This window comes from Sceloporus undulatus, chromosome 4, assembly GCF_019175285.1.
Source record: "Sceloporus undulatus isolate JIND9_A2432 ecotype Alabama chromosome 4, SceUnd_v1.1, whole genome shotgun sequence".
NCBI classification, from domain to species: Eukaryota; Metazoa; Chordata; class Lepidosauria; order Squamata; family Phrynosomatidae; genus Sceloporus; species Sceloporus undulatus.
In genome coordinates this window covers 216,464,905-216,478,817 of record NC_056525.1, presented here as the reverse complement: position 1 = coordinate 216,478,817, position 13,913 = coordinate 216,464,905, and the positions used below count along the sequence as shown (strand labels likewise).

Below are 13,913 nucleotides of genomic sequence, written 5' to 3'. Positions count from 1 at the left end.
ATGGATTTTCTTGGCTGAAAAAACAACAGTTTCTTGACAAAGAGTATAATTAAACTGTGAAATTTACTACAGCAAGATATGCTGATGAACACTGAACTTACACGAAATGATAACTAAGCATACATCTTTATTAGACTGGGTTAGTGCTAAAGATGCAGAATCTGTGGAATAGTGAGGACCAATTATACTGTTGGTCAGGAAAAAATGTCAGCAGAGTAAAATAGTCCAATAGGTAGCAGCTGAGAGCCTGCACTTTCAACATAACTATGATGATGGAACTCCATCACTGTACCACCAACAAACCTTTGCAGCCTAGGAGCACATCAACTGAAATGTTTTTGAGACTCTACAGATCAGGGTGTTGGGAAAGGACATATGCAGCACTCTCCTGGTCAAACCTACCTGTAAAGGTAAGCTTGGGGGGGTCATGTTTGGTCATAAATGTGAATCCCCAGCAGTTAAAAGATTGTAAGTGCAGTTTACAATTGTGTAACTGCTAAACAAGATGCCAGCCAATAGATTCCCCCCCCCCCAAAAAAAATCTTGATTCTGAAGCTGAGATACCATTACTGTTCATTTGTTTTATTTCTTGAGTCTAATAGAAGACCTCTTTGGGTCATGGATGCCAAGTAGCTCTTGGCTTTTGGACCTCAGTAGAAGAGCCTGTAGGAGACAATGATTCAGCCAGTGGCAGCAGATGACCCTCTTGTACTAATCCTGCTCTGAATTTTACTCTAGGGATCTATGCAAGATTATATTTTGGAGGATAATGTTCAAGTCTGAACAGCTCCTATAAAGTCTGGACTAAAATCTAGAGCAGATTTCCCACCAAACCAGCCACTATGAAGCCAAATAATGATGACAAGATGCTTTTGGTGACTCTCTTACTTCCTAGGAGAGCTGTAGTAACCATAGAGTGATGTGTACATTGGAAAATGTGCACATGAGAAAGGTTTCCATTTATTTGGGGAGAATGTGCACAAAGGTATAGAGGAATTTCTATGTAATTAAGCCTCACAACCCCATGCAAAACTGGGATAGAGATTGAATGCTAGTGGCATTCTGAGAAACCTTGGTAAGAACCAGGCAGACAGATTTTTCACACGTGCAGCTAAATGCTAAAGGGACCATGAAGTAAATAATAATCTCCCAGCCTTCTTGGACTGGCCTCTCTTAAGCTCACAGTGGCTACAAGATAATCACACTTTTGCTGTCCTCCAAAATGTATTATCAAACATGAGCCTTAGGTACTATAAGATGCTGAAGTGAGCACAGATGGTTTTATCCAATTTCTTTCAGTAATTTCCAAAGCAGAAGATCCTCATTTTCTATTCTTTGATCCCTCTCAAAGTTCACTTGTTGCAGTGGGTTCATATGAAGATGGATGACTCATGAAACAAAAATCCTATCCTGAAGTGACATTTTCTTCAGCCAGATGAAAGTTAACCAAATGCAGTATTGGCAACGTAGCTTTCAAGATATGATTTCACCCATTTCACCCATCTTCCCGCTCTCACATATCTTCTTTAATGTGTTACATTAGCATTTCTCAAGTAGCCATAGAAACCTGTATTCAGCAACCTGTACTTCCTCTACCTTTGGAGAACAAATGAAACTGTAAAATACATGCTTCTCTTTTAAATGAAAATGGTATTTATCTTTGACAGCTTACTCACTAACAGTGTGCCCAGTAAAATACTAAGGCGGGGTACAGACCGCCGCTTTGCGGCGGTCTGCCGCCGCCGCCAGTAGGTCCGCGGGGGAGCCGGAGCCTTCAGACGGCCCGACTCCCACGCGGACCGAAAAAAGAAGCTCCAAAACGGAGCTTCTTTTAGCGTCGCGTTTGCGACGTAGCGAGGCGCAGGGGCGCGCTCGCTACGTCACAAGCGGCGCGACACGTCTGGACGCTGTGCGTCCAGTACGTAAAGATGGCGGCGCCCGTATGAACAGGGCGCCGCCATCTTGTACGTATTCAATACGTACTAGGGTTAGGGGGGTGCGGAAGCACCGCCCCTTCCTAACCCTAGTACGTATTGTATACGTACTATTTGGCGGTCTGTAAACCGCCTAAGATTACTTGAATTTGCTCAGCAGGCTGCAATGTATCATTCAGATCCTAACTACATTATCATGAAGTACCACTAAGACCAATATATTAATTTAGATTGATGTGTATAAGATTCAAGGTTTCAGTAATCTGGCCATGGTATATTGAGAAATAAATACAGTCAGCCCTCTGTATCCACTGATTATTTATCACAGATTCAAACATCCACAGCTTGAAAATATTCCCCCCAAATATAGGGAAACCTTGATTCTGGATACCATTTTACTATCAATTGGATTTAACGGGACTTGAGCATCCACAGATTTTGGTATCCATGGGGGGGGGGGGGGGGGGGGGGACAAAAAAAACCCCAATGGATGCCAAGGGCCCACTGTCTAGTACCTTTTTTTTTTTTTTTTTTTTTTTTAACTGTTGTAACGAAAAGGATTGTGTTTTCTGAAGGAGACTTGCATAGCAGACACCTGATTTCCAAACAATGCCTGCATGGGATTATTCTTTGGCCCAGCCTTCTAGTCTGTTCAGGTCATTCTGAATTTTGATCCTGTCCTCTGGAGTATTAGCTATTCCTCCTAATTTGGTGTCATCTGCAAATTTGATAAGTATGCTCCCAATTCTGTCATCCAGGTCACTGATAAAGATGTTGAATAGCACTGGCCCCAGGACAGAGCCCTGTGGGACCCCACTGGTCACTTCCCTCCAGAATGAAAAGGACCCATTGTTGAGCACCCTTTGGGCTCGGCCGGTCAACCAATTACAAATCCATGTAACAGTGTCTAGCCCACATTTCACTAGCTTGTTTGCAAGAATGTCATGGGGAACTTTGTCAAAGGCCTTACTGATATCAAAATATACTATATCCACAGCATTCCCTTCATCCACCAAGCTGGTAATTCTATCTAAAAAGAGACAATAATTGTCTGCCATGACTTCTTTCTCTGAAACCCATGTTGACTTTTTGTGATTATGGCACTGCTTTCTAGATGTTCACAGACTCTCTTTGTTTAATAATCTGCTCTAGAATCTGTTCTAGTTTAGATGTCAGACTAACTGGACAATAATTGTTGGGGTCCTCTTTTCCCCCCTTTTTGAAGATGGGGACAGTATTTGTCCTCCTCCAGTCTGCTGGGACTTCTCCTGTTCTCCATAGTTCTCAAAGATTATTGCCAATGGCTCTGATATTACATTTGTCAGTTCTTTTTAAATCCTTGGATGTAGTTCATCTATTTACTTATTCTGTGCTGGATTTCCCCTTTTCTGTCCTCTGCTCCATTATCCTCAGGTTGAGCACCCTTTATCTTTTCTGAGAAGACTGAAGCAAAGGTGTTGAGTAATTCTGCCTTTTCTCTTTTCCCTGTTAACATTTCTCCATCTTCTCCACGTAGTGGCCCTACCATTTCCTTCTTCTTCCTTTTGCTGCAGACCACAATTCACCACCACCAACACTGATGAATACATAGGGAATCAAATCCAGGTTTGTAAAATCGGAGAAGGAAGGATTTCTCCCTTCTGTCTCTGTACACATGAGGTTCTTTAGAATTGCTTTTCTCACCTTTCCTTCCCTTACTTCCATAGCAGTTGAGGCTGTCAAGCTGAAAAATAGCTCCTGTATCTTTAATTATTGTGTGGCAGTGGGGATTTCGGCAAGTGTTGTTTGTCACACAACCAGATAACAATCAATACCTGCTGAAATCCCCTCTTATATACATATCCATTTAAAGGTACTGGAACCATCTCCAGTTTTCACTCTGATGTTTATCACACGGAGGTTTTTGCAACTCAGATCCAAGGTGACTCCTGGTTCAGCTATGCAAATTCACATTATAATGTGAATGTTTTATCACATCTGGTTGCTCTTTCATTGCCCTTCTGAATTGAGGGGGAATTGAATCCAAGGCAAGTCACGTGATGCGGATTCACACAAAGCGGAGTGAGTGCAAATTGTATTACCACACCAGTGAGATTCAACGATTCGAATCGGCACCCTTGCACATGCTCAGTGGGGGTTTGAATGCATCATGACCTTGTACATCTCTGGGGTGAAAAGGGGCGTAAGTTCTTGTTCCCCAGGGACGTAGCCAAGGGGGGGGGGGTTCTGGGGGTCTGGACCCCCCCTTCCATTAGAAAAATGAATGGTGTGTGCTTCTGCACCACCGCACTCAAGCCCCATTATAATGGTGGCACTTAGTCTGGACCCCCCCTTCCTAAAATCCTAGCTACGTCCCTGTGTTCCCTGTATCGCATAATTGCGTGATTGCATGAATATTTGCCTTGTGAATATTTCTGTGTCTTCTTCATCCCTTTTTATTTTTCCTTCCATTTCAGCAATTTCAACACACAGATAGATAGACAGACAGACAGACATATCTGTATATTCACATTCACACACATACACACATATATATATATTCCCAAAAAATGAGTTGCCCTGAAGGTGGCCCTGAAAGTGAAAGGACCACAGAAAGGAAATGGGGGAAAGTTGCTGCGCTGCATCATGGGAAATTTGCAACCCAGGGGGGTTGTGGTGGTGTACCAGAGGAAAAGCAAAGTTGCATTCTACACCAGACCAATTCGGAGTGAAATCGAAGTGAGCTTGAAAGCAAATTCTGTGAACTCACTTTTCCCCCGAATTCATCAAAATGAGGAGTCACTTTGGATTCACTGCGGAAGCACCACGGAACGAGCCCCCATAGAAAGGAATGGTGTCTGAGAACACATTCACATTATTGTGTGAATTTGCATCGTTGGACTCACAGGCACGTCAGATCTGAGCTGCAAAAAGCAGCAAAAACCTCCATGTGATAAGGCTCTCTGACAATGTTAATAGCAGTGTATGTTTGTGCACAGAGATGCTCACCCACAAAACCTTTGGCACTAAAGAGCAGCCATATTATAAAAGAGCAAACAATCCTGGACTGGCAACCAGGGTCTCAGGGAATCCACTTCTTTTTGTCCCAGGGCTGCAAGTTGCTGAAATACTCTGGCACCTGACCTTTATGTGAGGTTACTATCTCCCGGCTGGTGCCATCCGCCCAACATACTGCACTCAGAGCTCTTTCTTACAGAGAACTAGGAACACCAATTAAGAACAGGTAATAAACAGTCAAAATCAGTTCCCTGGTTATCAGTCTTAGGAACAGGCAGAGTTGCCAGAGCTGTAGAGTACATTGTTAAAAGCAAAGCAGTGAGTGGTACAAAGCTGTAGAAAGGAAAGGATTTATGATGAGTCTGGGTGCACCAAATGGCATGGAGAGAAATAGAATGCCATAAAAGCTACACAGCAGAAAGGAAACTGAAAAATGATAAAACAACCATAGTACTCATAGGGGAATCCACTGAAGCAGGGAAATTATAAAATAAATGCACAGTACAGACCACTGATGATTTGTCATAAGAATTCTGCCAGACTCAAATAGTACATCACAAAAGAGAGTCACGGAGGAAATACAGCATCCATTTCATCAACTATAGCCAATCATCTGGTCCCTGAAGTGTTCAGTATTAATATATATTATGTCATGAAAGGCTATAGACTCAAAAATTTGATGCTACTGTTTTATTTAGGAGACAATGATTTCATTATTTGGAAGAATCAAGAAAATGTACTTGTAGCACGTGCCTCACTGTTTCACCTAGATCAGGCATGACCCCAAAATCCTACCTCATTTATTCCCAAGTACTTACCCTTTCATATTTTTTCAGTGCCTGCCTCCACTGAATGAGAAGTGTGAAATTAAGCAGAGGAATACTTACTTTCCAACTGAAAGCCTAGCTAGCATCCTACTAGTCAATATTGCTCCAATTTTTCTGGCTGGAAGCACTGATCTTTTGAGCTGAGATCAATTCTCTGTTGTAGAATAAAAATTAATGCTGCTTTTGATACAACTCTTTAGAAATTATTAGTCAAATAGTTTAAAACAAAACTAACAAAAAAGATCAAACTTCTCTATCAAGTAAATAACAACCCAACAAACAAAAAATCCCCAATCTTCAATATTTTAATCATTTTCTTGAATAAATTCTTAATCCTTTTAGTCATCACTTCCAAATAATACACTAGCAGTTTAGCTGCCAAAATAGGGCTCATCCAGACTGGCAAAATATGGCAGTTGGTGCAATTGTCAGTGCTGTGAACATTGATTTTTATTTCTGATATCCAACCAACATTTCTCTCCTCCTGGTGCACTCCTGTGGTGAATATCACAATATTTTACTCCTTAGCTGAATGTAGCTGTTTTCCTATAATCATATATTTTGCAACATATTGAATTTCAAAACTTTGTCCTTGAGACTTACTCCAACGCTCAAACCATCATGCTATATTGGCTCAGTTTTGTACTTGCTAAAACCAACTTTCCCCCTTTCCTTTTGCTATCCACCTCTGCTAACTGTTAGTACAGCACAAATAAATAAATAAATAAATAAATAAATAAGTAAATAAATTGTATCCCACCTCTTTGTCCAAGACAACTGGGGCAGCTTACAAATTAAAACAGTACAATCCCATATCCCCTCCTAAAATAACAATTAAACAATTCACAATTTAAAACATACTTTAAAATTAACAAATCAAACAGTGGCTATAGCAGATTCAGAGGGGTAATGGGTTCCGATTTTTGTGGCTGGTATCTATTCAAGAAAGGCATGCCAGAGATATCCACTTTTAAAAAGCTATTTAAATTGGTAATGTGATGGATCTCCTCTGGCAGGCCATTCCATAATCTGGGAGCGGTTATTCCAAGAGCAGTCCCCAGTGTGTCATTGAGGAGAGCTGCACAATTTAAAGTATGTCATTCACACAAAAACCACAGAATTTAACAAATGAGGAATAGATGTGGACAACACCAAGTCATTGCAATGTTGTGCTGTTACTCTGAGATTCCTTCCCCTCATTCTGAGGACTGGAGAAAAAATCTGGGAACCGTACTCTTCACTTTAACACAAAACATGAAGATCCATTAAAGTAAGAGCAGGATCATGAGCCCTCTTCTACTTTTGGCAGTCCACAGACTTTCTTGTCCCTACTCCATCACCAAATTGACTGAAGCATTAGAATGTCCACCCCTGGAAGCCTCCAAGTATATCAATGCCATTGAAAAGCAAATTCTAGAGGACACTTCCAGTTTTGTTTCTCAGAAATGGGGTAGCTACAGCAAATCATGGGGGTAGAAACTTTTTCCTGGATCCTTCCAGAACGTGTCCTCCCCTGCATGACCAAAAAGAAAGCTTCAAACTAATTAACAGAGGAAGCAACCATTTCGCTGCTGGTTGTTGTTTTCCCCTTTTCTTGGTACACTGTTATTTTCCTTTGAATAAAATATAGTCACCTTGTGTATTCACCACCATCCCTGCTGTGCTTTTCATCAGTTCTTAATTACAGAATTCTCATTGCTTTGCCTTCAGGAATGTTATTAAATGAAATGTAAGCACTGCACAGGTGCTGTTTCACTCTCTCCATTTTCTGTTTGCACTTAATAGTTCTACTTTTCCATAGCCTTTGGACAGACATTTTTGCTTAGGAATAGGGCAGCATATGTGACTTGAAGTCAGATAACAACAAAATGCTTCCCTAATCTGGTGTGTTCTGGACACATGGGACTAATGTAATATAATTTTATAATTAAATCTTATTGTTAGGGGCTTAGAAGTTGATTCCAGCTAATTGCAACCTCATGTTTTTGTGTGTGTGTGTGGTTTTTTTTTTTTTCCGCAAGATTTATTCAGAGGAGCTTTGACACTGCCTTCCTCTTGGGCTCACCCACTGGGTTTCCACAGCTGTGCAGGAGTTTGAACCCTGATTTTATTTATTTATTTTACCCCTATGCCACCTTTCTCCCAGAAGGGACCCAAGGTGGCTCACAAACAAAAACACATTTAAACAATTAAAACTTCACATAAAAACAATATAAAATTACAAACATTAAAACCACAATAAAAACATGATACCCACACCATATAACAAACACCCCATATAAAAAGCTGTCCCATGATTAGACATTAAAAGCCTGCCTGAATAAAGCTGTTTTTGCTTGCTGACGGAAGGCAAGCAGGGAGGGGGCCAGATTTCCTTCCCATGGAAGGGCATTTCACAGCACAGGAGCAGCCACCAAGAAAGCTCTCTCTCGTGTTCTCACCAGGTGAGCCTGTGATGGGGTAGGACTGAGAGAAAGAAAGCCTTTTCCTGAAGACTTTAGGGTTCTGGTAGGTTCATATGGGGAAATACAGTTTCTCAGATAATCTGGACCTAAGCCATGTAAGGTTTTATAGATCATGACCAGCACTTTAAATTGTGCTCAGAAACAAACTGGTAGCCAGTGAAGTTGTTTCAACAAGGGAGTTATATGCTCCCTATAACTGGCCCTGGTCAGCATTCTGGCTGTGGAATTTTGAACCTGCTGAAGTTTCCAAACAGTTCCCAAAGGTAGCCCCACGTAGAGTGCATTACAGTAGTCCAAACGGGATGCAGTCAAGGCGTCTGTCACTGTAGCCAGAACTGACATTTCAAGGAATGGGTGCAGCTGGTGCACAAGTTTTAGCTGTGCAAATGCACTCCTGGCCACTGCTGAAACCTGGGCATCCAGGTTCAGACTAGAGTCCAGGAGCACACCCAAGCTGTGAGCCTGAAATTTCAGTGGGAGTGTAATCCCATCCGGCACAAGCAAAGCCCTAATTCCCTGATCTACTTTACGACTGACTAGGAGCACCTTTGTCTTGTCTGGATTAAGCTTCAATTTGTTTGCCATCAACCATTCTATCATTGACATCAGACACTGGTTCAGTACAGAGATAACTTCCTTGGAATCAGAAGGGAAAGAGAGATAGAGTTGGGTGTCATCAGCATACTGGTGACATCTCAATCCAAAACTCCAGTTGACCTCTCCCAGCGGTTTCATACAGATATTAAATAACATAGGGGGCAGAACAGAGCCCTGAGGGACCCCACAGGCCAATGACCAGGGGGTCAAACAGGAGTCCCCCAGCACCATCTTCTGAGTTTGCCCCTCCAAGAAAGGCCAGAACCAATGCATAACAGTGCCCCCAAGCCCCATCCCAGAAAGACGGCTTAGAAGAATACCATGGTCAATGGTATCAAAGGAGTCCTAGTCCAACACTCACACCACTTTACAGAGGTTCTGTATTGGACTACAGCTTCCCTAATTCCACGGCTGACATAACAGAGTCTCTACTGTATCTTGGCCCCTTTTGCAAGTGGGCAAGTCAAGAATCAATCAGATATCTTTATGTCTCTAACAAATAGAATAAAAGAGGTATAATGGCTTGTTGTGAAATTTCTGTAAAGTACCTGGTGTTTCTATATCACCAAGAGGATTTCCATTTATTTTAGTGAACAAGATAGTTCCATATATGAATCCCTTTGCATCCCAGAACTCCTGCTCTCACAGGAAGGCACTGGGTTCAATCATATGACCTCAGTCTTATTCTGTCAGTCTGATTCCACCTTTTCTCTCAATATGGGATCCAAGGTGGCTTACAGTGTAAGGTTAAAACAAAATACTGTTCAAACAATATATGGTATAATTTCCCCCCCAAATCAAATAGACAAACATATTAAAATACTTTAAACAGTTTAAAATGCACGTAAAACTGGGTTCATAATACAGCACACACCATTTAAAGCCCTTCTGACACACCCAGCTGAAAGCTGAAGGCCTGAGTGCTGTAGAAATTGAGGAGCAAGAAACAGAACTATATCCCACTGTGCCTCCTACTATTTTATTGGTGTGATTCTTTAAAATCACAAATAATGGACTTACCATTTTTGTCTGCTCTTCTCAGTATCTAAAAAATAAAAATAAACAAGATTTATTGTTAGCATTTTGTAGATAGTATAGACAGATTGATTCCATTGGGTCACCAACTTGTGGTTTTAGACTACAAATTCTATAAACTTCAGTCAATATGGCCAAGGGACAGGTATTATGAGAGCTGTAGCCCAAAACTGCTGGAAGGGATCAGGTTGTCTATCTTTCATTTCTGAGGAAGCTTAACTTTAGAAGTAACACTGTCTCATGGCAAAAGTCCAAAGTGCATTCATCCTCACTCATGTGCAAATCTCTTAAATGGATGGCCACAATTGTGCCAAAATTCATGCCCACTTTTGTTGTCACACTAGAAAGGTGATGCCGTACTAATTCAGATATAATAGAATCCCACATGAATGCAAAGAACTCAAAAGATTGTTGGAACACACTATTTAAAAATGAGGTTTTTAAACCAAGAGCATACAGGGTTTTCCTTTTCTTCTACTACTACTTTTCTTAAAAACTGAAACAAAATGCAACTCCTAAACTGCAGTCAGTGTGGCATAGTGGTTTGCATTGGTTGGACTCAACTCTAGAGACCAGGGTTTGATTCCCGCTCAGCCATGAAACCCACTGGTTGACCTTGGGCAAGTCACATTCTCTCAGCCTCAGGGGAAGGCATACTTCCTCTGAACAAGTCTTGCTAAGAACAAATTAAGCCTGAACTCTCCCTACAAATCAGAATGACTACAATGAAGCTATTGTATTTTGGACATATCATCATTGGACAAGATGACAATGCTTGGTAAAGCTGAAGGCAGTGGGAAAAGAAGACTCCATAACAGGTGAATAGACTCAATCAAGGAAGCCGCAGCCCTAAATTTAGAAGACCTGAGCAGGTCTGTTATTTCTTGTGTCCCCATAAGTTGAAACCAACTTGACAGCGAGTAACAACAACAACCAGAGTCTGCAGCAATGTGAAGCAGCTCAGCAACACAGGGCACAGTCCACTTGAGGTCAGTGTAGAAGGAGGTCCTATTGAGTTCAAAGAGATTTCCTCTCAGGATAGCTCACAGAATCATAGAGTTGGAAGGACCCCAAGGGCCATCCAATTCAACTCCCTGCCATGCAGGAATACACAATCAAAGCATTTCCAATAGATGGTCAACCAGCCTCTGTTTAAAACCTTCAAAAGAAGGAGACTCCACCACTCTCCCAAGACGTGTGTTCCACTCTCGAACAGCTCTTACCATCAAGAAGTTGTTCCTAATAGTGTACTGGAATCTCTTTGTAAAGCTTGCAATGAACTGTTGCCAAAAATGTTTTTACTACATCCCATGCTAAACAATTTGTCCTGCTTGGATGTATATGTCATTAATCTCAGAGGATACAGTATATGGCTATGTAGAATCAGTATGTAGAGAGATTTGTAGCACCTTTGAGACTCACTGAAAGAAATAAGTTGGCAGCATGAGCTTCCGTAGACTCCAGTCTACTTCCTGACTACACACATTTTAACACTCTCTGACCCCATCCTCAAGGGGGCATTCTACACTCATCTATTCTCCCCACCTGCAGGCTAGTTTCCAAGGTCTAGCTGGTCTTGCCATCTTATTTCCATATCCAATGGGTATGTGTTTGTCCATAGTTAAAACTGGACTTGCCACTTCATTTCCATACCCAAAGGATTTTGAATTTGAACTGACATTCTCACATACCTATGGCATATATATGTCTGTCCCTGGCTTCTGCTCCACCAAAAGCATCAAAGGTGCTACAAGATCTTTTTCTACATGGCAGAGGAGAGTAAACCACTCTCCTCTGAATATCTGCATCTGAATATCTGCAGAATATCTCTAACGGCATACTCCCCCTAACAGGATTTTTAATTTTTGCAACCCTGCTGTATTTGTATGTTTAACTGTTTTTGTTTTAAACTGGCACAGTTTTGATCTGGGAGCTGGTAGAGAGATGTCTAACCCATTTCCCAAAATTACGAGTTCCACTGTTGGGGAAAGTGGGAATAAGTACAGTGGTACCGGGGTACCACTGTACATGATTTGCATCTTGAGGAGTTTGGCATGGAGTTACCTTTGGAATTCCTTTGTGATATGTTTAGGACTTTGGGATTCTTTTTAAGGAGAGGGACTCAACACTAGCAGGCAGGGCATTCTGAATTTTGTCTACTTGTAGTACAGAACAGTTGGTTGTTTTTATCCTTAGAAAACCGTGAAAACAGCTTGCAGAGCAGCTAAATCACAATCACCCCCAAGTGAAGCAGGAAACAAGCATGCTGCCATGAAAAAAATACATTTTGTTACCAAATCAAATGAATTTATATATTTGATTTTTAAAAAAGCCACTGTTACAGCCAGCCAAGAAAAATACTGTGGGCCCTTGTTATCCACTGAGGTTAGGTTCTAGGACCCCCGCCCCATGGATAACAAAATCCATGGATGCTCAAATCCCATTAAATACAATGGCATAGTGAAATAGTGTCCCTTATATAAAATGGAAAATCAAGGCATGCTATTTGGAATGTATCCTTTTGGGGAATTGTTTTCAAGCGGTGGATGCTTGGATCCATGGATAAAAAAATCCTTGGATAAGGAGGGCTGACTGTATGTAAGCAGATGCAAAGACACTTCACTACTACTTGAAAGCAAAGCCGTATCTTGGAAGATATAGGACTGCATGAGAGCTCAGCATAAAAACACGGGAAGAGGTCCGAGAGGGGAAGAAGAAACCCACTGGGAGACCTTTGCCAAGTCACACTCTCTCAGCCTCAGGGGAAAGCCATGCCAAACCTCTTCTGGACAAATCTGGCTGAGAAAACCCCAGAAAAGGGTCACCTTTGGGCTGCTGTAAGTCAGAAAGAACTTGAAGGCACCCAACACACCCAGGCTTAGGAGAGACAGCGTGGTACAGTGGTTGGAGCATTGGACTCTATAGAGACCAGAGTTTGAATCCCCATGAAAAACCCCTGGGCAGGTCACACTCTCTCAGCCTCAGAAGATGGTCAAGGATGGTTAAGAAATCTTGCCATGGGAAACCCCAGGATAAGGTCGCCACAAGCCAGACACGACTTGAAGGCACACAACAACAACAACAACACACAATGGACACACCAAGCATGCCCCCCCCCTTTCACAGAAGAAAAAGTGCCTCGATGCAGAGGCACTCGCACTCCTCCGCCTGAAGGATGCTGCATCCGCACGGCAGAAATGATCCGGTTTGATACCGCTTGAACTACTGGGGCTCCGTGCTTTGGAATTCTGGGAATGGTAGTTGGTTGTGGCACCACTCTGGTGCCACCACTCTTCCCAGAATTCCAAAGCACGGAGCCCCAGCAGTTCAAGCGGTATCAAACTGGAGTATTTCTGCAGTGCGGATGCATCCCAGGAGAGCTAGGCAGGTGCGCTCAATGCATGCCTTACATCCAGGAAGATGGAGAGCCCTTTGGTCTTCTTGGTGGAGGCAGAGCAGAGGACCTCGCAGGAGCCTAGGGAGGAAGGCAAGGAGGAGGCGTCCCCGTTGCCCTCTTCTTCTTCGCCACTGCCTGCCTCCATTCTGACGCGTGACGATCCCGCTCCTGCTGCTGTGGCTCTGCTGCCAGAGAGATGCTCTGCCAGCCCCAGCAGCTCCTTCCCTGCCTTTGCCAGTCCTCTGCCTTCCCCGCCCCTTTCAGGCGTCAGGCGAGTCTCTCTCTTGCCAGCAAAAGGGTCCCTTGCTGTTCCAAACCATCCCTCCCTTTCTGGGACTGTGCAGCTCAGAGAGGCAGCCTGGTCTAGTGGTTTGAGTGCTGGGCCCTGGGTGCAGCCAGCCGTCCTCCTTTTCCAGGACCTGCCCTCCATCCCCACCTTCTGCCAGGAGGAGTGCCAAACTGTCTGTCCTCCATGGTGAGCCTGGCTAAGAAGCCTGGATGCATATTTCTAGGAGTGTTTTTATGCACTGAGTGGGCTCTACATCCTTTGCTCTTAGAACACCTGCTCACCTTGATCTCCACTGTGGAAAGAATGCCCCTTGACATCCCTTTTTGCCCTGGGGCCATTTGTACAAGTATGCTGGGATCTGCAGGGTTTTTT

General features: G+C 42.8%; 1 protein-coding gene across 1 annotated transcript in view; it reads right to left on the bottom strand.

The window, feature by feature from the left end:
* NECAB1 (N-terminal EF-hand calcium binding protein 1) overlaps window positions 1-13,563 on the bottom strand; it is a 60,152-nt gene extending 46,589 nt beyond the window's left edge. Inside the window, exons 1-2 of the mRNA XM_042466293.1 lie at window positions 13,266-13,563; window positions 9,841-9,865 (exon numbers count right to left, since the gene is read on the bottom strand). Of these exons, the coding sequence (XP_042322227.1) occupies window positions 9,841-9,865; window positions 13,266-13,397 (157 nt within the window). The 5' untranslated portion in view covers window positions 13,398-13,563. The remainder of the gene's footprint in view (window positions 1-9,840; window positions 9,866-13,265) is intronic.
* Window positions 13,564-13,913: the final 350 nt, after the last annotated feature.